General features: G+C 42.2%; 1 protein-coding gene across 2 annotated transcripts in view; it reads right to left on the bottom strand.

The window, feature by feature from the left end:
• VEGFD (vascular endothelial growth factor D) overlaps positions 1-22,810 on the bottom strand; it is a 51,391-nt gene that overhangs the window by 5,056 nt on the left and 23,525 nt on the right. For both annotated transcript variants that reach the window (XM_077174691.1, XM_054628019.2), the window contains exons 2-4: positions 7,860-8,070; positions 3,710-3,900; positions 1,177-1,325 (exon numbers count right to left, since the gene is read on the bottom strand). In XM_077174691.1, the coding sequence (XP_077030806.1) occupies positions 1,177-1,325; positions 3,710-3,900; positions 7,860-8,070 (551 nt within the window). The remainder of the gene's footprint in view (positions 1-1,176; positions 1,326-3,709; positions 3,901-7,859; positions 8,071-22,810) is intronic.

Here is a 22,810-nt window from a genome sequence, read left to right as displayed (position 1 = left end):
CCTGTGCCATGTGAAGGCCTGGCATTACAGTGTGCATTACTGCTGCAAACAGAAGGAACGGGGTCTGGGTGGCTCTGATGACAGGGGGGAGCTCTCTGGCTCCCAGCAACAAAGGAAGAAAGTTCAGCACCTATTTCAGATTACAGCCTTAGGAAAAAGCTACAGTTTTGCAGCTCCACTTTTCCATAAAACAGCTTTACCCCAGGCAGGGTGGTCTTTGTCCTGCAGTATTCATGTTGTGTAAATTTACTGAATTTTGCCTTGCTGCCAGAAGGTTCAGTTCCAGTTTAATTTGTGCATGCTCATGGATGAACAGGGGACTATTTCAGTGTCAGAGGAACAGATTGACTTTCAGGCCCTTTGCTCTGGGGGAGAAACTCACAAACTGAAAAAAGACTGAGGTTCTTCTGTATTTGTCAAGAAAAGGGATTCAGAGTGGCCAGCAGGCTGAGGGAGGGCTGGAGTGGCTTTGCTGAAATGACACCTCTCGCCCCCACAATGTCCAACTCAGGGGCAGTGATGGGGACCAAATGCCAAACGCAGGGCTTGACAGATTTTTGAGCTGACTTCCAGTGAGTCACTCAAGCCAGCTGAGTTTCTAGAGCCTTTGTTTATTTATGTAGCCTTTTCTCACTGGGAGTACGAGTATTTTATGCCACATTTTGGAGTAAGATGTGAGGTCACTTTTCTCCTGTCCATGAGCCCAACAGATGCAAACCAAGACTGGATCAAAAAGTGAAAAGTCAAGATTCACATTGATTCTGACCCAACATGCCATAAAGTGTGGCAGAGTGCTTTAGCTTGAGCACAGAGCTCAGTGTGCACTGGCTAAATAATGCACAAGCAGAGCTCCTGTGTTAGGCTGAAAATGTGTATGCACGCAATCTCAAATAGCTCCAGTGGAGCATAGTGCCCATATGAGCACTTGGAGTTCCTGCTAAAGAACATAAATATCTCAGTGACTCCAGATGCTGCTGAACTGCCATCAGTTTGTTGGATTCTGATGACCATTCACTTAAAATTTACATGGTTTGGGTGAACTTTCTAACCCTGAGTGATAACCAAGTTATTCAGAAAAACTGTTGGGATAACAGAAAGAGAATGGACCATTATAACATGCAAATCAGGACAAAACAATTTCAATGTGTGTAGAAATTGGCAAAGGAGGGAACTTACCCATCTTCCTCTGGGTACTGGACAGATCTTCGTATGATGGTGTACTGCTGGCGCTGGGTGTTTGATGTACACTTACAGGCCGTGTGATTGGCAATTTTGATGGGCACAGGCTCAGGAACACTTGTCAAGGGAACCGAGATCTCAAAGAGCTAGATGGCAAAAATAACAATTATTTTTCAGTTTCCATTCTACAGTTAATTGTTAATTAATAATTACAATTTTAAAGAAAAATCTTGTATTCCTTTCCACCATTTTCCCCACCCTTGCTCTTATCTAGAGATATTTACCATAAATATAAATGAGCAGAAGTGAACTGGGGGTTTTGAAGAGTAAGCAATGCCCATCAAGGTAGGAACTTGTCAAAATGGGAGTCCTAGTGCTGTATTACAGCTATTAAACACCCAAGACTACTCAAAATTATTTGCAAGCAAACACAAAAACTTCTTTTGGATGCTAGGGCCAAATGGGAAAGAGGTAGGTGTTGAGAACTTTGGTTTTGGTTGCACCATCAGTTGAGTCTCTACTACTTTCAGAGACAGCTATTTAACTGTCCTTGGGTATAATCACAGTATGCATCTTTAGGGACCTAACTTAACCCCCACAGCCTCCTCAGAGAGGGAAGAAACAGGAGTAAATAAAGGAAAGTTCATTCTGCTGCAGCTGGGTTTTGGCACGGAATCATCCTTGAGCTCTCTCTCTGTTGGCTACAGCAGGAGCTGAAGGAGCAAAGCAGCCTGTTTTCAGTGCACCCAAATTGTGAAGAGTGATCTCTGAGTAGGGGTGAGGAGGCTCTGGTTCCTTGGGCAGCTCTGTGTAGGAGCTGTTGAGGGGACCCACACTCCCTCTGCCCCTCAAACCAGCTTCCTTCCCATGGAAACCAAAGCATTGCGCACATCTTGGTGTGCCAGCATGTCTTGGCTTAAAGCTGCATCCACCTGCAGGGACTGAGTATTCCTAAGCAGACTGCTTAGGCATTAAAACTTACATGTTGCAGTGTCTAACTTTAGGTGGCATCAATATCCTCCAGTTGATATTTTATACCAAGGGAAAAAAATCCTCTCATATGGAAATATGGGAATAATTCCATTAGATGAATAAATCTGGACTGATGGTGGTGTATCCAGAAACGGAACTTAGCTGGGGACTTTGGAGGGAATGCTTATTTTGAAGGATGCTAAAGGAATGTTACACTCTGCAAAATTGCAGTTTTTCAACAAACTTATGAACTGCTGCTCAAAAAACACATAAATAAATAAATACTTAGCCTGACCTAGCTCCCTGAGCTGATCAGATGTCTTTTGTGTGTGGCCAACAGCTCATAACAGCTTTCTCCTTCTGGTGTGGAATGAAAGCAACTAATGAGCATTGACGCAAGAAGGACAGGCCCTGATTTATTTTACTCCAGCTATATTCCAGTACAACCAGACACAGTGGAATTACATTCCAACAAACACAAAATAAATACAGAAGTGAATTGGACCTGTTCCCCATAAGGGCTTCAATTTTCTTTTTGAAACAATTGCCCTTGATCTTTATTACAATTAAAAGAAAAGGCTTTATCATAAGTAGAATTTCATTTATTACGCCAAGTGAAATAAGAATGCACAAGATGAAGGTTTATCAAAAAAGACCAGTGTCATGTGCTTCATCTGTGGGTATGAATCATAGAATCATAGAAAGGCTTGGTTGGAAGGGACCTTAAAGATCAGTTCCAACCCCTTACCCCCTCCCAAGGGCAGGGGTGCCACCCACTAGGCCAGATTGCTGATGAGTGATGGATGGCTTCAGCCACAGAGTGGATTGAAAGTACTACAGTTGGAGCTCTGCTCAGTCACCCACTGGAGCAAGATATCTCTGTACATGGCCTCTAGTAGGAGTCTACAGAAAAAAGCTGTCTATGCTCGGTTTTTGGGACTGGTCATTAAAACTTGGGTATCGCCTGTTGCACCCATTTAGTAATTGGCTACTGGTTTGTGCCTCTCTTTCCCTAAGAGATGTGTGAACTGGGACATTCAGATCCTGAGGCATGCTAATTGAGAGCATCTGGTCTCTCCTGATGAATATGTCTCCTTTTTTGGCTTGCAAAATTGCACATCCAAAATTATTAGCCAGCCTTCTTGGCACAGATGAGAATGTTGAAATGCAGCGACCCAACACAACAAAATTTCCTGGGGTTAAACCTTGGATACAGAGGATTCCCAGGAGACAATGATCTCAAGGGGTCCCCAGTCCAAGTGACAATATATTAAAGAAGGATCTAACTTCTGATTATCATGAGCCTGCAGTCACTTTCTCAGGACCTGATTTTCCATCTCTACACATATATAAACAACTTTTAATAATGCAACATGGATGTAAAATGCTATTGCACACTCCTGCATTCACTCCACATGGATAAAGAATTAATTCTTCTGTTTGTTATGATAGTGCAGACAGATCTTTCATAACAGGATCTCAGAAACCAAACATCCTCCTTCCCCTCCCTTTTTGGTGAGCCAGGGTAAAAAGAAAACAGATGAATAGCCTCATTTACCGTTTTTGACACGTAAGTTGTACTTGTATTCATGCAGCTGAGACTCTCCTCGTTGCAGCAGCCTCCACATCTGAACACATTCACACAGGGAGGCTTGAAAAATTTGTTGGTTGTTGTACCCAGTTCTTTGGCAACTTCTACACAGGTTTCCCTTGGCACACACTGAGTCTTTTGCCATTCTTCATCTATGACTGGAGAGAACAGCATTTTTATGAACAATCATGGCAAATCTAAACCTCTTGATTAGTGAAGCAGAAGCATTATATTAATAAAAATGAAGTGCTGGCAGGCCATTTGCACTTACTTGGATCAATTTGCACTTATTTGGATCAATCTAAGGAGCAGAGGGACTCTGAGTGCAAAATTATCCCAGTAACTTACAACAGCTGCGCTGGCAGAGAGGTTGTTGCATTTATCTGCCTTTAGCTTTCAATGCAAATGAGCAAAATCTCTGTTAATTCCAGCAGATCAGGTAGAGCTGCATTGATTTCCCTTAGCTGAGAGTCCCCAGCTCCACAGTGTCTATCTGAGCAAGCTGCCCCACACCCTGTTCCCCTTTGCTCCTGAGCAGCCTTTCCTATTGTCACCTTATCCTCTCTCTGAGCGTGCCCCACCACGCACTCAGCAGGGCCTGGGCCTTAGTGCAAAAGCACATTAATGACTACCAGATTCTGGTCAGAGGGTTGGAGTACTCCTGGTGGATGTCAGCCAGAGAGCACAGTTTCCAAAATGCCCAGTGAAATCCAAGACAAACAGTCTCACACCTCAGTACCACCAGGGGGTTCAGGCTGAATAACAGGAATATGAATTCAAGCGTGAGTTGTCTGTTCAGAACACCATGGCATCTTTCAAGTTCTGAATTATGGTAGACTAGTTGACTTGGCTTGACAGATTTGTCAAATTCTGACTGTGAGAAGGAATAATGCATTAACTGCCTGAGCCAGACAGAAAAAAGTGACATTTACCTAATAAACATAATACAGTCTTGAGTTTTCTCAAGAGGTGGCTCTCCTTTTTTTGCCTTTTGCTTGCTTGATTCAAGTTATGGAATTGCTCATGAGTCATCAATGCTTATGCTTAAATTCTTCTTAAAATGATGAAAAACTGTTTTCTTCTTTACCCTTTACATCAGGCTTGTGAAAGATGAAAAGCAACTTTTAAACTATTAAAAAATGCTCTCTCTTCCAGCACAGTCCACCTCCCTACTATTGTAAAAGCAGTTCCTACATTTACAGAGAAGTTCTGAGAAAAAAGAAATCTTGGAATTCTTTTAACCTACAAGCTATACCTCGCCTTCAGGTGAAGATCTATTTTTCTCATTCCTGACTTTCCTTTTGTTATTTTTAACTTTTTCTTCAACAGACTTTGTATATTTAAATACTTTTGTTTATTCCTGAAAATATTCAATTCAATTCAACATGGTTGATTTGCTCCATTTTTCAGTCATGCAGAGTACAAGAAATAAGAGTTTGATGTCTGAATTGTGAAGAAGAGGCATAAATTAAGAGAAGAATAATCACTAAAATTGATAGAATTTTCTAGAATAATGTTAGTTCTATCAAAACACCAATCTCATCCTAACATTAAAATAAAAATAAAGTGTTTGCCAAACTCATTAATGTACGTGCATGTAATCACTTCAGATGTCACTTCAATGAGCACAAGCAGCGATGACCTTTCCAGCTGCACACATCCTCACTTTATTAACCACTTCTTTAGCAGAAGGGCTGCTACAGGAACTGGCTGCCAAGCAACTGAGTGTCACATCTTGTTCATCTTGTCACCCTGGTCATTTCTGAGACCAAGCACAGAGCAGCTTCTGAGAAATTTGTCTGTGATACAGTCCTCAGCTTCAAAGTGCTGCACTCCTTAGTGACTGAGCAGCTCAGGGGAGACTGTGGTTTGGTGAAGTGACACAAACTTTCAGTGAATTCATTGTTAAAGCTTTAGAAAGGAGGAACAAAGTCCTGAATTTTCCCTGATGGAATTTGGAGTGCTGCGGAAGATACTCTAGTGAAACAATGATAAGTCTTGACCTAGCCTTCTCATCAAAACATTTTATTAACACAAAACAGATGCACTTGGCAGAAAGGTCACTGTTTAATGACTGGAAAGGGTGTGGGAAAGAAATACATGTTTATGGGCTTGTGGTTCTTTAAAAGGAGCTTTAGTACCTTGAACATATTAATACATTAGAACAAAAGTACTTGCTGTCCTGGAATAATTCCACTTTCAATGGAAGAATGGCCAGCCCCAATGGGCTTTTTTAAACTTGAATTTCAGCACCTTGACTTTTAATGAGAAAGCTGACATCTCTGTGTCTGAAAGGGAAAATAGCAAGCAACTTAATAGCAGTTCCAAGCAGAAAACTTGGAACAGCTATTAAGAAAACTTTATCAATATTACCATAGTAAAATAGAACCACAGAACATTTTAGTTGGGAAGGGACCTTAAAGATCATCAAATTCCTCTGCTGTGGGCAGGAACACTTTCCTCTAGACCAGGATGCTCAGTATTCCATCCAGCCAGGCCCTGAACACCTCCAGGGATGTGTCATCCACAGCTTCTCTGGGCAACCTAATATCTCATCTAAACTTACCCTCTTTTAGGTTCACTACATGCCCTTGGGAAAAGTCTCTCTCCAGCTGTCTTGCAGCTCCCTCTTGGGTACTGGAAGGCTGCCATTAGACCTCCATGGAGCCCTCTCCCCCAGGCTGAACAGCCTCAACTCTCTTAGCCTGACTTAGGAGAGGTGCTCCAGCCCTATGACCATCTCAAATAATTCACAGCACACTAAATGTCATAGTGACCTTATTATCTGAACATTATTTACATTATAAATACTGAGTTACACTAGTCTGCCATTGAAAAATGCCCATTTCAATGTTCCCTGCCTCAGTAACATTTAATAACATCTCCTTTTGTCATGCTGTTTTGACAAAAGGGATGTTTTAGTTTTGCAGAAATGTTGGTGTTCACTAAATGAGCAATAGTGAGTAGAGGATCAAACCATTTGACTCTGGGTACTCCTAATAACTATGGATTTTTAATGGTTTTGAGTAGAATTACAAGGGTATGCAAGCAAAATATTTATCACTATTAAAAGCTGTCTTAATTGTTCTTCATGTGTGTATTTGTTTTAACTTTTTTTCTGTACAAAATTTCTGTGAAAAATGTAAAGCCATGCCTGTGATATGAAAATCCTCTTCAGACAGGCACTTGTATACACATTTCTGTGTTGTGGCTCAGAGAAGCAATTTAAGGTCTTTGTTCAGACATAATTTAGCTGAGTAATGGTGTGTGAATGTGGCTGAGGTTGTTGTAAAAGTGGTATTGGAACAGGATCAGTAATATCTGATTTCCCAAAAGGAAAGTGATATGATAATATCACAGCAGGATAAAGACAACAAAGATTATCTCAGCCTGTCCTTCATCAGGCTGCAGTTTAGCTTTGCTGTAGGATGTCCATTTGCTGGACCAAAATATGGTAACTGATCCTTTGTTTTTTCATCCATGAATATGTAATGCCTCTTGAGCCTCACACCTACAAGGAATAATATTCATACTTGCTCCAGATGGAAGGAGTAGGTTGTGATTCTCCACTTTTCGTTTCTGGTTGGTTGCCTCAAGGTCTTCTTTTCTCTGGAGAAACTTCCTCAAACAGATCAAGGTTAGGGCAACCCCTTCTTTCTCTCAGTTCCCACACAGACACTGCTGCTGGTGCACTGCCTTGTATCAGAGCACACCTAATAAAAAAGGGATTTCTATGCCTGCAGTAAAGTTTATTCATTTCTGCCTGCAAGCAAGTACTGAGATGCAGCACAGTGCTGCTCTCCAGCCCCTCATCCAGTCATTCTGACCTGCTTTTTGTACATTGACTTCTCTTTCTTTTGTGCACTTGACAAATCCCTGAAGAGTACATCTTCCCTTTGGAGAGTATGCAGAGAAAATAATCCTGATTTGGCCACAGAACAGGGAGGTGTACTCAGGCTGTTGTCTGACACTTTTTCCTACAAAGTAATTGTCCAGAAATGCCCTGTTGTTTCTAGTATGGGTATATTCTAGGAAATCCCTTACCTCCTTCACAGTTTACTGCACAAGAATCAGTGGGGGGCTTTGAGATCAGACTTGGCCACAAACCTGCACCTACCTTTCAGTGTGTCAATATCATAGAAAGCAGCAGCAAATCTGGTGGAGCGATGAGAAGCAGAGCGGGAGTCCAGGTTGGCCAGGCTCTTCAGCTTTAGCCTGCATTTCCACAGCTTCCAGTCCTCAGAGTGAGTGATGTGAAGCAGCTCTTCCAGGCTGGATGCTCTCCTGATCTGCTGTTCTGAGCGCTCCAGTGCTGACAGAGACGTCCTCTGGAAGGAAAGGGGGAGGTCAGAAAGGCAGCACTTTACAGCCTGTCCCCAGTGCAGCACGTGGAGCTCTTGCACCAAAGGGCAGCACATTACTGAGGACATCTGAGTGTTCCTGGGAAAACAGCAGCACACAGAGCTGTCCCAGGCCTTGAGGGTGCCCAGCACCAGACTTATCTGCAGGATTTGTGCCCACATAGATTGGGAAGGGGAGATGCCCACTTCTTCACCCTCTTCATCACAGCCCTCAAAACTATTTGACAAATGCAGACTTTACTGTGTCCCTGGTAGACACTGGTCACATCACTGCAGTGCCTGAGCTGCCCAGTTGTGCCAGAGGGAATCCCAGGTCACCCTACAGGTAACCTGGATCAGTTCAGCTGGTGAGCCCAGCCCATGTGCCTCTGCAACAAGCTGCCTTGGGCACCAAATCTCTGCTTCCAGCCAAGAGACACCACTGCAGGGTCAGGTGAGACAGCTGGAAGCTGCACAAAGTACAAGGGCCCATCCGTATGGCAGGCAAGCACATCATCCAACACGCTGCAAATGCAGGATGCATCTGCCATCTCCCATTGTGACTACACTTGGGTCCTGCCCATGTCCAGCCTCAGAGCTGTGGCTGTGCAGCAGCATTAGCAAAGTCATTGCATTTTCCACCTCTCTGATGCTCATGACCTTTCTGCTTCCACTGGAGAAAGCTCCCTACAAAGACCTGTACCATCAGTTTGAAGTTAATATTCACTTTAAAAATAGCTGTTTAACACTTCATATTGCTCAGCATCCTGTAACAATAGTGCTTTCTTTGGCTGCGGCTTTCTGACATCTGTGTTTGTGCCTTTATCAAGGCTCTGAGAATTTATTTCCACTGACTCACCAGATCTGCTGAAAACAGTCTCCAACACAAGTAAGAGGTTATCTTTGTAAATGTCTGTGTTGCACTGGGCTGTTGCTCTCTCAGCTGTACTCTCTGGTCATACAGTGAACTGTATTTTTTGACTTGCAAACAAAGGGCTGCAGTGCCAGCTGTTGTAAATAAAATTCCATCTCTTTAAAGCAAAGCTGTAGTACAAGAGGCTGTCCATGAGGTGTGCAGCAGACAGCTGTCTGAGCCAGTAGATCTGTGTAGGGCTGGGGAAGGAGTGAGGGAAAGGGCCACCTATAACAGGAAGATTTTTAGATGAGATCTGAAATCCAAGCACTGAGTGCATCTGTTACTTGTTATAAAGACATCTGTGGCATTTAGTTCGCAACAGTACAGATGTTAGCCTGTACACATGGGCCAAGTTAATTTTTGGGTAATTACCTTTCACTGACCTAAAATTCCTTAAGTAGTTAACTCAGAAAAAGTTGTTTGCTCTCCTTTTATGCCCATACAGAACATTATATTGTGCTTTAGCAAGTTGCCATATTTCATAATAGAGATGGCTGCTTCATAGGTGAATGATTTCTCATGCATTTCATATGTGGTAAAAAGTAGAAACCCCATCTCAATACTTATGAACAAATAGCTCAGAAGGAATGTGAATACTTAGCACCAGTAACTGAATTTCTAGACAGTTTTACAAACAAGATACCCAGAATTTTGCTGATCCAGGAAAGCTGAAATTCAGCTTGAGGTTAATGCGTCAAGACTTATTTGTTCTAAGAACCACAGCTTATGTTCCCATTCACTCCCATTCACAAACTGTCTCCTTGGTCTTGCAAAACATGCAAGTGTAGGACCAGAACTGGCATGGTAATGGGACCAAAGACATCAAAACTGAACTCTATTAAACATTAACTTTTTTCCTCTCTCTTTGCGGTACAAAAGAATGCTCTAGCTGAATCAGCATCCAACACTTCTAAACTAGTCTTAATTTACAGAGAACCTGTAAAATGAGATGATAGCATTCTGGAACTTGGAAGATATATCCTGCACTTCTTGTAAAAGTCAGCAGTTTGGGATGACTAGCTTCTCAATTTCTCTTACTCCTATATCAAGAGGTTTTATTAATCACAGAATTGTTAAGGTTGGAAAAGACCTCTAAGATCATCAAGTCCAACCATCAACCCAACACCACCACTGTGTTCACCACTAAACCAAGCCCTGATTATTAGATGAGTAAAATATGAGCTTGCCTAAGCTATTCAGCCCTGAAGTCAATCTGTTGCCCCTTCTCTCACCATGTTTCCTAACACCTATCCAAGCTCTGCAGCTTGATGGGATTGCCTGTTGCCTACGACGATAACATAAGAATAATTGTATTCCTGCTTCTTATATTTGACTTCTTCCCAGAGGGAACACATTTCACAGCTGACTTTTTAACTTCACAGGATTCCCTATCCAGTACAGAATTTCCTGGCACCCTTTCCCATAACAATAGCACTACAGAGATAAAGGATGGTCTTTGTCTCTGGGCATTGCTGACACGAGGCAACGTGGTGAGCTGAAGGCACTGCTGGTGTCCAAGGGAGGTCTGATTCTCAAGTAGTTATAGGATTTTACAGCAGGGACATCTATTTTGTTAATGACCTGGTTGCCCTGAGCTCCTTCTGTAGCAAAGACAGAGAAATATAGACACTTATAGAACATGATTCATTTGAAATCAGACTGAAAGTCTTTTTTCTGGATGACCAGCAAGGCCAGGCTCACCAAATCACAAGAGGTATTACTGTGGTAGACATTTGGTCAAACATATCTCAACTCAGCTATCTGGGGTATAAAACATCTGAAAAGAAGCACCAAATTTTGTTCCAATCTTGCTAAGTGTCAAAACAGGAACAGTGAAAAGCCCCTTATGTGTTTCTTTTGATTTGTTTGAGATTACTACAATGCTCTTATCTAAAACCTTGTTCTAAATGCTTGCTAGACAAACAGCAAACAGTTAAGCCACCAGAAAGACATCCTCATTGTAATACACTTTGACCACAGAGGTGGCTGCCCACAACCTAAAAGCATTCAAAAATAAAAGCTTAAAAAATGAAAAATGTAGAAGGTCCATCACCTCTATCAGCAGGACAAAGCCCTACAGCCTGAACTTGTCATGAAATCTTTCCAAAGTATTCAATTCTGGTCATACTATTTGGAAAAGGACAACACCAAATAAAAACACAGAACCTCTTACAGTCTCAGATAATACCAAGGGTGAAGTACCATAGGGCACCACGCAGGTCTGGAGACGTCTTTCATTTACTGTTTGAGTTCAAGCTCTGTTTAGATACAGACATACTCTGGCTGGCTGAAAAGACCTACTTAGAAGAGTGCAGCTTTGGGCAGAAATGTGAATAAATCTTTCAAAATATGAAACTGGAGGAGGGTGTTAGATTCAACAGAGTCCCAAAGTTTCCTGTCATTTGATTTAGGATTTTATGCCCTCTCACTTTGATAGCAAGTGGAAAGCAGCTAAAACTAACATTTGAACAGGAGGGGAGCTCTTCACTCAGCCACAGAGCAGAGCAAAGATACATAGGTGTCAGACTGACATTTCACTGACATTTCTGGGAGATCCAGCTCCTCACAAAAAGCAAAAGAGGAACAGAACCACTGACTGCTTCCCCTGACTGTAGCCATCTGCACATGCTCTTTCCCTCTTTGCAGATATCCCTACCTCCCTTTTTTCAGTCTTTCCCTGATGACTACATTCCTTCCTTCCAGGTTCCCTTCCCATTCTCCAGTCTGCTCTCAACATCTTGAACTGCTTGGATCCCACTGTGCTTTTATATTGTTTATTTTCACTGCTTTCCCCATATTCTGCTAGGTGGGAGTCTAATGAAACCTATCTCAGGCTGAGCTGCTCAGCCTCCTAGTCTAGAGGAACATCAATTTTTTTCCCTTCTATGCCCCCATACAACTTTCCTTCACATTGACACAAATTTTAGTGCTCAGCTGAGGTGAGCTGTCACCATTATGGAAGTTGTTGGTTGTAATGGTTGCAACCAAGATGTGGAGCAGAACTTCACTGCACTTGGCATGGTACACATGAGCAAAATCATGAATTCCAGCCTCAGAAACCTTAAAATATACATTAAGAGTTGGGAGAAAAACAAATTAGACAAGGGGTCTTTGGGAAAGGACCATGGCAATGTCATTTCCATGCTCCCAAATGAAAAAATTACCTGTGGAGCCATATTACTGGAAAGCTCCAGATGTCCTAAACTTTCAGTACCCATCAATGTACAGCCCATAGTCCACCAGAGACATGCTATTCCCTGTGAGAAATGGTTGAGCAGAATTTATCAATAACAAATATCAAAGTAGCAGGTTTAAGTAGTTCATTCTTATCTCCTCAGCTTTCTGCAGCTATTAGTGTAATTTTTCTAAGTACCTTATCAAAAAACAGATCCCATACCCAGAAATAAAAACCAGATTCCTAATTTACTGAAGTCACATGTTTTTCAAAACACTGACCTCTCATATATTCCAAAATTATTCTTCAGTTCAAGGAGGAATATCTGTTTTCCTCTATTTTGGCAATGAACAATCATCAGGAAATGATAACGCGAGTTACCATTGTGATTTTTGGATAATTACAACTCTTGTCCTTCCAAAAGAAACCATAATGGGCTATCTATCTTCTTCCCAGTAATCTCAGATGCCAGAAAAACCCTAAAAGTAGTCAGCACTGGAAAGGAACAAGAGAAAATGCAGTGATACATTCAGTGGCTTTTCCCACCTTGGACACTGACTAAAACCAGCCACTGAGTTCATTTCCCCACTGATTTATGCTAGTCCAATGTTTGGCTTATGCATCATGTCATACAAATGCACAATCCCACAGACAGCCTGCCCTGTTCAAACTGGGCCCTTTCTTGAGTACTAATATTGGCCATACCCTATCAGGGGCTGCAGCTCTGCAGTTTGCATCTCTTCTCCACCCTTGACAAGCTCCTAATTTCCTGCTTAGGAAAAATAAATCAAAATTATGTCTAAGAAAGACAGCAGAACCCACCTTTGAAGAACTTCTTTTGTTTTTTCCTTGACATGTGCTGCTCTTTTCAGCAGCATTAATGATGTGTTTCAAGAGCTCCTGGAGTTATTTTGAACAACAGAGGAAAGATGTGGAGTACAACAGTAAAAAAAAGGCCTGCTAAGGTCCTAAATTTATTTGAGGACCTATAGCATAAAAAAAAATGAGGTTGTATTTAAGAAAACGGATGCATGAATGATCTGCGTTGATGGAGATGAATAATACTTGGTGTGCGTGGGAAGGCAAAAATAAAAATTGATAGAAATTTATATTTTGCTCAATCTGCCTGCATTTCACTCTGTAATCAAGCCTGCTCACAGATCCAGGAAATATATCCTGAAAGCTTTACACATGATTACTTTCCTTAAGCCCCAGCCACACAGTAGGACATAAACCTCTGCTTAAAGCTAAACACGTGTAAGAATTCTTCTGATAAGGAATGTTTTTCTGAGTTAGGGTCACAGACACTGTCATGGCAAGTGCTGCATAAATACCAATGGAAATTTTCAGCATTACCACTGTGTCTGGGGCCAGGACAAATGATTAAGGAATCTCTCGATAACCTTGAATTGTTTTATGATCCATTCTCTCAGCAGCTAAGCCATAGAAAGAAGGTAACAGATTTATCTTGCCAGTAAAAGCAGATTGTAGCTGCATAGCACAGTGATGATTCTCTTAATGCCATGGTATCAAAACTTGGCTAAACAGGCTTTAGATAAGGTCTGACTAAAGCTTTCAAAATTAACCAATCTGGAGGGTGGAAGTTTTGTCTCAAAATGAGGGCACCTGAACACAAAGAGTACTGGCAGCATGTGAGGGCATTTTGAACCCTTATGCCAGCATTGTGTGCTTTATGCAGCTGTAGCAACTGCATCCAGTTCAAGAGAAGTTATGTAGAAGACAAAGACTTGATGCAATCAGAAGGTGAATTCTCCCTGTTCCAGTGCTGCCTGAAGGCTAATCTCAGAACTAGATTGAAACCAGTTTAAATACTAGGTAGATGATTCATCACCACAAGAAAATACCAAGGAATTTTGCTTCTGTGTATGCTATACCTGAAAACAAGCTCCTTTTCTCTTCCACGATGCATTCCCCAAGGTGATTTTACCACAGTGTATAAACTGATTATAGTTGCAGGCTCATCTTGTGGATATAGAGTGCCTACAGCTCCCTGCCAATCCCACAATTATCAAAAATAAAAAATAATCTGATTCTATGATTCTATTCACCTGAATGAATATGAACTATTTATCTGAGACTCCTCTCATAGATATTGGAAAAAAATAGGGCCACTGGGTGAACTTTCATCCCATTCTAAAGCCTGTTGATATAGCTGTGCCTCCAAAATGCCTCTGCCTCTCCACTGATGCTGAAGGATGAACTGGCAGATCACCAGCTTAGCTGTAGTGAGGAGACCTGAATCCCACTCAGCTGAGAGTAGTCAAATGAGATTAAATAACCTCTCCTCATCTAAAGCACAAGGAATTTATGAGGTACACAGATATAACCATCCAGGAAGTGCAACTGCACCAGGGTCAGAAGGACCTGGGACTGGCAGAAAAAAGCACTCCATTCCCTGCCTCAAAGCCATGGTGCAGCTGCCCAGCCATGCTGTGGCTCCCAGCACACAGACTGTGAGCTGATGTGGCCAAGGAACTGCAAGGGAGTTCCCATAGAAAAGTTTGGTTCTCTGTTGGCAGGAAAATGCCAAGCAGCTCCTGCCACTATGACGCCAACACGAAGAACGACATTTTCCTGGTAAGAATGACAAGCTTGTGTGGAGTTTTTGCAGTAAGAAGAACTCTTTTGAGGGTTTTCATCATTACTGGTAGTATTTTAACATTATTGTGTCTCCTATCAGTTTGGAGTCAGGTAAAAATGTGAAATGAAGAGATGATACCTAACCTGGTGTCTGTGGCCAAAGCAAAATATACGAGAAAACAGAGGAAGGCATTCATCCAAAGGGAGTACCAAGGAAACACAGAAGATATCACTCAGGGTGATACCACCATGATTTTTAGGTAGCAGGAGCTCAACCATTGCCAAATTTGATCATAACAAATATTGTCTATAATACAGCATCTTGTATCCTTGGGGTGTTGCATAACAGGTAATAAAATAGTGAGAGAATCTTCTGCAGTTTGAAAATATGAGGCTTGGAGGAGTGACTTACTGCCCTATCAACAAGCAACTGCAGCACCCCATAAATATCTATCATGAGGCATCTAACTTTGTCACATGTCTGACACATATTAGCATGCAGTAATTTTATTATCACTTTGTATTTCATATCCAAGGAGAGAAAGAGCATTTACTTTTCAACAGCTCCAGTAAAATCATACTTTTGATTCTCTGTCAGCTATGAACTTCTGATATATGAAGCTGCATCCCTGGCTATATTCCCTCTGGAAGCATCAGTGTACATTATTAGTGCACAAATAAGCTATTTTTAATTATAGTGAACATGACCATAGAGAGACAAAACAATTAGATATTTTGACTTCCTACTAAAATTATTCTCTGAAACATGATGGGCTTGTCATGGGATTTTTAAGTGGCTATTACAGTCTTTGTTATCTCAAAAAGCATGGATGAAATTTCAGGAGCATGCAGTACTTCACCTTCAAAATATTGTAAACAAATACTCAAATCTCTTCTAAAAATGTTTCATCTCTCTCAGAGCACTGCCTTGCCCAGACTGAACATTCATTTGATCATCACTGTTACAACATTAATAACCTGAAGGGGCATTCTGTTTATAGTGGGGACAAGTTTGGGCCCTGCGAGACAAATTTCCAGCTGTCACTTTTTAAAAAGGGTTTTTTCTCCAGTGAGAGCTATATTGAAAGCATGCAGCTGTATTGTCCAAGTATATGGCGAAAAAATACACAAAGGGATGGAAATTCTTTCCTGAAAAAGATCAAGGACTGAAGAACAGGCACAGGAAAATTTTGCTTCCCTCACCCAGAATCTGTGCAAAACCTCTCTGCAGTCTGCCTTGAGAATTAGAGAGCGTTGGCCTTGGCTGTGCATGCTCTCAGGAAAGGGTGAGTGCAACCACAGCACTGCATCCTGAGGTCCTGTGTGCCATGGCTGCTGGAAGAGAAGCTGCATGGCCTGAAAGAGGAGCAGTGTAGAGTTCTACACTGTGCCAGAGCACACGAAGAAGGTCTGACAGATATGTCACTTGTAGGTTTAGGAGGAAAAGAAATGGTCCAATTTATAGTGTGGCCAGGTGTTGTATGAGGTGGCAGAGGGCTGACAGGAGGACATCCACCTGAGACTGTCCCATTTCTCACTGATCCATTTGAGATGTTTGAGGGCCTCTTCTGCTAAAATCCTGCCAGCACATCATCTGACTGAGACACAAACCAGAGGAGGAAAAAGCTCTAGACTGCTCCACCTCATGTTCAGTGTGGTAAAAAGCTTCATCCAGACACTCCTTCTTGAGAGTCTTCCTTCTTGGTCTCCAGTTTAACTTCCAATGAAGAAGAGACCTAATTACCCATTTTCTAAACTTGGTGGTCAAGGTGATGATAAAACAGCTTCTACTTTAGCTGAAGATCAAATGTTTTCACAAGCAAATCATATTAACTTCTCTGGGGCTTCAAGAGAACAGCTGTTTTATATTTTGAATGGCCTTTTAACTAGAATAGATCTTTTGTGGTGTTACAGCAAACAAATCAGACTTCTTGCACTTTAGTAGCATGCTTACATTATAAAAATCCTTGGAGATGAGATATTTGGTTGCTGTATTCTCTCTTGAATAAACCAAAATATTGAAAGCAAATAACTAAAAACATCAGAACAGGACATGTTTTTGTGGAAGCATGAATCTCATATAATTTCATATAATTTTTTATGTTCAAAGCAGAGACTGATAATATTTTATCAAAATACCTCTCAGAACTATATACTTTTAGCCAGTTAGGTCTTTACACCAAAATGAGGCACTTTTTTTCAGCCAGTAAACATTTTGAGTATCAGCTTTGTCACTCTCATTAAACAGAGGCTTCTTCCCACAGCCAGGTCTTTTGGCTCTCATAGGAAACATCCTCCAGTTGTGATTTTGAAGGTAACAGCATCCACTGTGCATCAGTTTGCTGGCAGTAATGGAAAAGCTGGAGTGGTATATTGTGGCCACATTTCTCTTCACAGTGACAAACAAGACACAACTTCCCAAGGATATTTCTGGTATTCACATTCTCTGAACCACAGAGAAAGAAAAAAGAATTCTTATCTCAATTGGTGCACCTCTTGCTGCTCACAAGTGGAATGCAGTGTGGAAGATTGTTTACCTGAAGGGAATTGGTAATTGGATTCTGGTGTGAGTGCTGTGATTCACTGACCAATTGAATCCAGGTGTGTGTGTCAGGACTGTCGGCTGACGGTCACGAGATTCTGTGCAGTGGAGTTGAGCTGGGTGCTTGTGCACATTCAGTTTAGATGTAGTGTAATATAGTATAGAATAATATAGTATAATAAAGTAATTAATTAGCCTTCTGATATCAATGCAGTCAGATGCATCATTTCTCCCTGCCACGGGGTCACCTTGTTTCCAACAGTATATGAAAGAAAAGATTTGGTCTGCTAAGTTATGGATTTTCTTCCTGTTCAAGCCTAGTCAACTACATTAAGACTTTACCTTTAGGCCCCTCCTACAGTGGTCATGCAAAGTACATTCATTTGGTAAGTGAAACAACAAAGATGATTTGTCATAAATGTCCAGTGTGGCAACTCACTGATATATCCTAAATTCTGCTGACAGCTTTGGGAGTCTTACAGTACATTTTCTGAGTTTCTGCTTATAAGCTTGCTCAGATGGTCATGCATTGCTGCAATGTGTTGAGGCAGATTTCTGCTCAAGACAGAGCTCAGCTAGAACATTATCACTTCACTGTACTCCAGGTTAGGTGCTGGCCCAACACTATGACAGGGTGCACACATCAAAAATAGCATATTAAATGTGTTTACAAAGAGCATGTCCAGGCTGTAGTCACTGTCTCTTGATATTTGTCCATTCTTTGGAAGTCATTGGGGTTTGGAGAGTGAGTTTGGAATGGCTCAGTAACAGAGACCTGCATGAAATCAGATGACTATGTGTTCTTTTAATATTTGAAAATATTATTTAATGTGATGAAGGGTCTTTCAGTTAGTGCTTTCATTGGTTTTTGGGTTTTCCCCAAGACACTTTAATAAATGTTTTGGTGGTATGACTAGCCAATTGGACAGCTGGGTTTCAAAATGTCACTCACAAAGCAAAGCCATTGCCAACACTGGATGAACTTATGTTACCCCAATCACACGCACACATTTTCCTGGAATTGTAGTTTTTCTTGAGTAATATTTCCCTAGCAATTCAGAAAAGTATCCTAACATGGTTTCTGAGTCATGCTGCTAATTAAAGTGAAAAGTTTTGCCTGTCTTTGTGGCACATTCTCTGTGTGCAAAGTGACATATGATCTAGTAACATGATGCAACTTTTTTGCAATTCACGGTGACTCAAATAGAATTCCCTCCCCAGCTGCACTCGCACGGTGACCACAGTGCAGCCGGTGACCGTGAGCTGTCACAGCACAGCCTGATTCCCATGAAAGCATGGCTCAGGAAAACCCATCCTGACGGTGAGCAGGGTGGTCACCCCTTTCCAAACCCCTTCACGTGGTGCCCACACCGGATTGCCGAATCCCAGGAGTCCAGCTCCACGGTGTTTGTGCTCAGTACGGCTCTGTGGAAGCAGAAGGACCCTAGATGGCGTCCTACCACCAGCTGAGGGCTCGCACACCTTAACTCACATTTGGGCAAAAAATACAATACTCAGCTGTCCTTCACAAAGGAAGGAAACTGAATTTTTTCTTAATGCAAGAAAGCTAAAATAGTCTGTGCAGTTGTTCTGCTGTTCATTGGTACAGAAGCCCATGTATTACTCTCTCTCTCTCCAGGATGTTAAAAAAAATTCTGTTTGGTCTTCCCACAGGCAAAGGGGGTCTGTGCAGCTGTAGTGGGGCCACTCAGCATTTTGTTTGCATTCCTCAAATCCCAGCAAGATGTATGATGATTTGTAAAGCATGCTGGGGAGGTAGGAAGCAGGTGGAGAAGTAGATAAGGGACTGGCACATAGTGAGAGGAATAAGAAATTTCTCAGGAATAAGTGTTTCTGTAGGAAAGTTACCATATCAGATTTACTTCCCTGCAGCAGAATAGCTCAGGTCATTTTCCCCCCTCAGCAGGATGGTCTCAAAGCCAAGTTCAAGAAAGGGCAAAAGCCAGTTTTGTAACTGGACTTACTTGCCCTGAGAGAAAGGCCTAAAAAAAATCACAGATCCTACTGTGTGAAAACTATAAAATGTATCATACAAGTTTTGGTTTTTTTTAGTGGGAATTAAAATAAATGAGTTATCACCTACAACAACTGTAAACATTTATTTTTCCCAAATGCCAATATGATGTCCCCAGGAGATAAGACCCAAGTAAACCTTGTCTGGAATAGCAGCAGTGTTGATCAGAATGAAAACTGCAGACACCATGGCAGAGGTCTCACCAGCCAGAGTTTGCACCAGTTTTTCTTTCCTGTTTTCAGGCAGATCTTTTCTCTGCTTGCCCCCTGTGGGAGCCTACATTGATACCACCACACCATAAATGTGTATAAACATATAAACATATAAACATCACAAATGCCTGTGGGGAGAAAGCACCAGTAGACTGCTGAAACAGAAACAAGCAACACTTGATGAGCCTGAGCTGATGGCTTCTTTTGGTTGCTTTCAGACTACTAATTACCAAAATTATGGCCCACTGCCCTCTGAACCTGCCTTCTTGCCTCCCCTTGGCTTCACAGACTTTCAAGTGTGAGCTACAATGGCAAAGTTTAATTAGTGCTTAATTTCAAACATCTGATAATTTGATTTCTCAAATGCTGCATCTGAATAATCTACACAGCCTGGTGTACTTTTCCAAGCTCTGCTCTGTCCTCAGACATTAAAATCCCAGCTGAGATGGACTGGATTGGATCAGCAGCTGGGTGGAATTTTTTTGCTCTTTCTCATGAGCAAGAGCTGTTCTTGATAAAGTAGCAGTGTGTTAATAGTTGCCTTTCCAAATTGATAAGAGCCAAGGACGGATGCTCTGTGGCATGAAAACAATACAGGATTGTTCTGTTTGCCTTCAGTGCACCTTGTCAAGACAGTAGCAGATAAGGCAGAACAAATTGGCTTTCCTCAAAACTTCCCTGATAGCTTCTCCCTTCTGAAGGAAAAACACAAAAACAATCATTTCTGAAGGAATGCTGTAAGTGTATTTTCACACATTTTTGGCTCATTGTGCCTATCAGATATGATAATCACAGAGAATCAAAAGCAGCAGACAAAACTGGGAGAATGAAATACTTCTGAAAACCACAATCTCATAATATTTGTTTAGACGTGTTTCCTAACTTTGAAAGGAAGCTGGATTTGAGGATGAAAAGATTTTCATCCTCAAACCCAGCTTCCCATTTTAAACAGAGGAATTGTTCCCAATGACATTTCAAGTTCCGTTTTCTAGCAGTTGAGCACTTTGCTGGAATTTCAGCAGTTGCCTTTGAGGAAGAGATCCCATTGCACAGAAGATTTTTAGAATCTAACTGTTCTAGAAACTGAGCAACATTTGCAAGCAGATTGTAGAAAGCTGTGAAGATCTGTCTGAAAACCAGTGTCAGTTATAATTACAGAGACAAAAGCTTACAGCCAGCTCTGCTGCTCAGGTTTCCTCACAGAGCTCTGTTTCAGTTGTACAGACAGACAGACTGCAGCTGGCTCTAGGAAAGATGTAAAGAGCTTCCTGATCTCTTCCGCCCATGGTGTGATGGCCCTCCAGTAGTTCCATGACTTCCCAAGGGCAAGGCATTCTCCACCTAGGTGGTCCAGGGCCTCAGGAGGGTGGGGAAGTGCTGCTTCCCTCTCCCCAGTGGACAAGGACTATGTACCAGCTGTGTTTGGAGAGTGCAGTTCACAGGGACAATAGGAGATGAAGAAGATCTGTTTGAGCAAGAGCGGCCGCGGGAGGCTCGAACAATGTTCAGCGCAGAAGTAGAAAAGTTTTAGCTGTGGAAAAGGAGTGCATGTAACAGAGAGCAGCCATGTTTACCTCCCAGCTAAGCCCATCTGACCCCTTGGTCTTTGATCAGAAAGCAGCTTTGTAGCTCAGGGACAGTCCTCAGGCCTATCCACTCTGGGTTTCTCTCCAACAAAACCAAAGGAGGGTTCAATATGGGGAGAACACCTCTGCAAAAAGGAAAAGGCTCTGAGTCTGTTTAACTTGGAAGTGACCAGTTGTTCCTTTCTCTTGCCTGTCCTCCAACGCTTTATTAATAATGTGAAGCAGCAGAATTGAGGAGGAAAGCAATGAGATTTTAGTTCTCTGAGGTCAAAACTTGCTGCCTCATTAGAGAGGTAGTTTTAGTGTTGGAAGGCAGAAGCAGCTCCAATGGATCCTTGGCTTTTCTTGGCAAAAAATTTGCCTCAGCTCTGATGAGTATAGGACATAGCTCTTCACATCTAATTTTAAAATTCTGGAAAAAGTAGTTTATGTCTGTTTCTGCTCTAGGAGAGGAAAAATTTGAGGGGGAGAGACAGAAAGAGAGACAGTGAAATTTGCGGTTCTCTAGCTGAGAGGTTCCAAAACATAAGAGACTGTCGGGACAAGAAGTTCAATAAGGAATTTTTAAAGCATTTCCTGATGAAAAAAAAAACCTTATAAAAATAATTCTCAGTCTTCATAAAATCCACGTGGAAATGTAATTCTTCCATGAGGACTTTATATATTAGGTTGGCATCCTGAACCAAGCCACTGGAAGGCAAGGACCACCCTTGACACCAGTCCAGCTCTGGGGCCAAGTCCTGTTGGACACCTGTGTGGCTGTGCTGCCCCCGTCTGAGGCTGCCCACTGCTTCCCACCATGAGCCTGTGCTCCAGTTGTGCTTCTGACTGGCACACATTTGATGTTCAGGCTGAAACTTTCCATACCAGATGTCTGCCTCAAAATTATTTTAATATTGTTTTTGCTTTCTCTGTCAAAATGGTTTGACCGCAGTGGAGGATGAAGCTCCTCCTTTATCTGTGCAAAAAATTTTTCTGTTTCCCTACTGTGAATCACAGATGTGAATTTTTGATACCTGAGGAGCCTTCTTTTTTGCCTCAGATGTGTACACTGCTATCTTTGAAAAACGTCCACTTAGCCCTCCCAGGGCTTTGCAGCAGTCAGGTCCTGTGCTGGTTCCATTCAGGAGCAGAGTGGGACCTGGGTGCAGGCCACCCATGGGTGCAGGTCCAGCCTATGGGGCTGAGAGCAGGACCTGCCCTTCTTCCCCCCCAGGTCACAGGGATCTGGCATCCAGGGACAGGAAGCTGCTGGATTTGCCTGCAGGAGGGAAGGAAATGAATACCCATGGAGGAGGGCAAGGCCTGGCCAAGGAGGCTGAGATCATCTTTGGAGATAAAAACAAAAATGGGTCAGGAAAAGGAAAGTTGGGGCAGTTAAAACCACAGGGACAAAGAAGGGAGCTGTGGATGGAGAAGAGAAGGGGGAACCATGGTCTGATATGACTGGAAAACAAAAGTGTCCATTAGGGCTGTCTCTGAGGAACTGAGGGTCTGTGGCAGAAGAAGGATGTCCCCATCCAGGAGGAAGCAAGTGGGAAGGAGGGTGATACTTGGAAAGCACAAGAAAGAGACCAATTGGAAAACTGAGTCCCTGAGTCCTGGAGGTGAGGGAACACAGGCCAAGAACTGGGAGCAGAACAGGTTGGGAATGGAGAGAG

This window comes from Agelaius phoeniceus, chromosome 2, assembly GCF_051311805.1.
Source record: "Agelaius phoeniceus isolate bAgePho1 chromosome 2, bAgePho1.hap1, whole genome shotgun sequence".
Taxonomy (NCBI): Eukaryota; Metazoa; Chordata; class Aves; order Passeriformes; family Icteridae; genus Agelaius; species Agelaius phoeniceus.
This window is presented reverse-complemented; position numbering and strand designations above follow the sequence as displayed.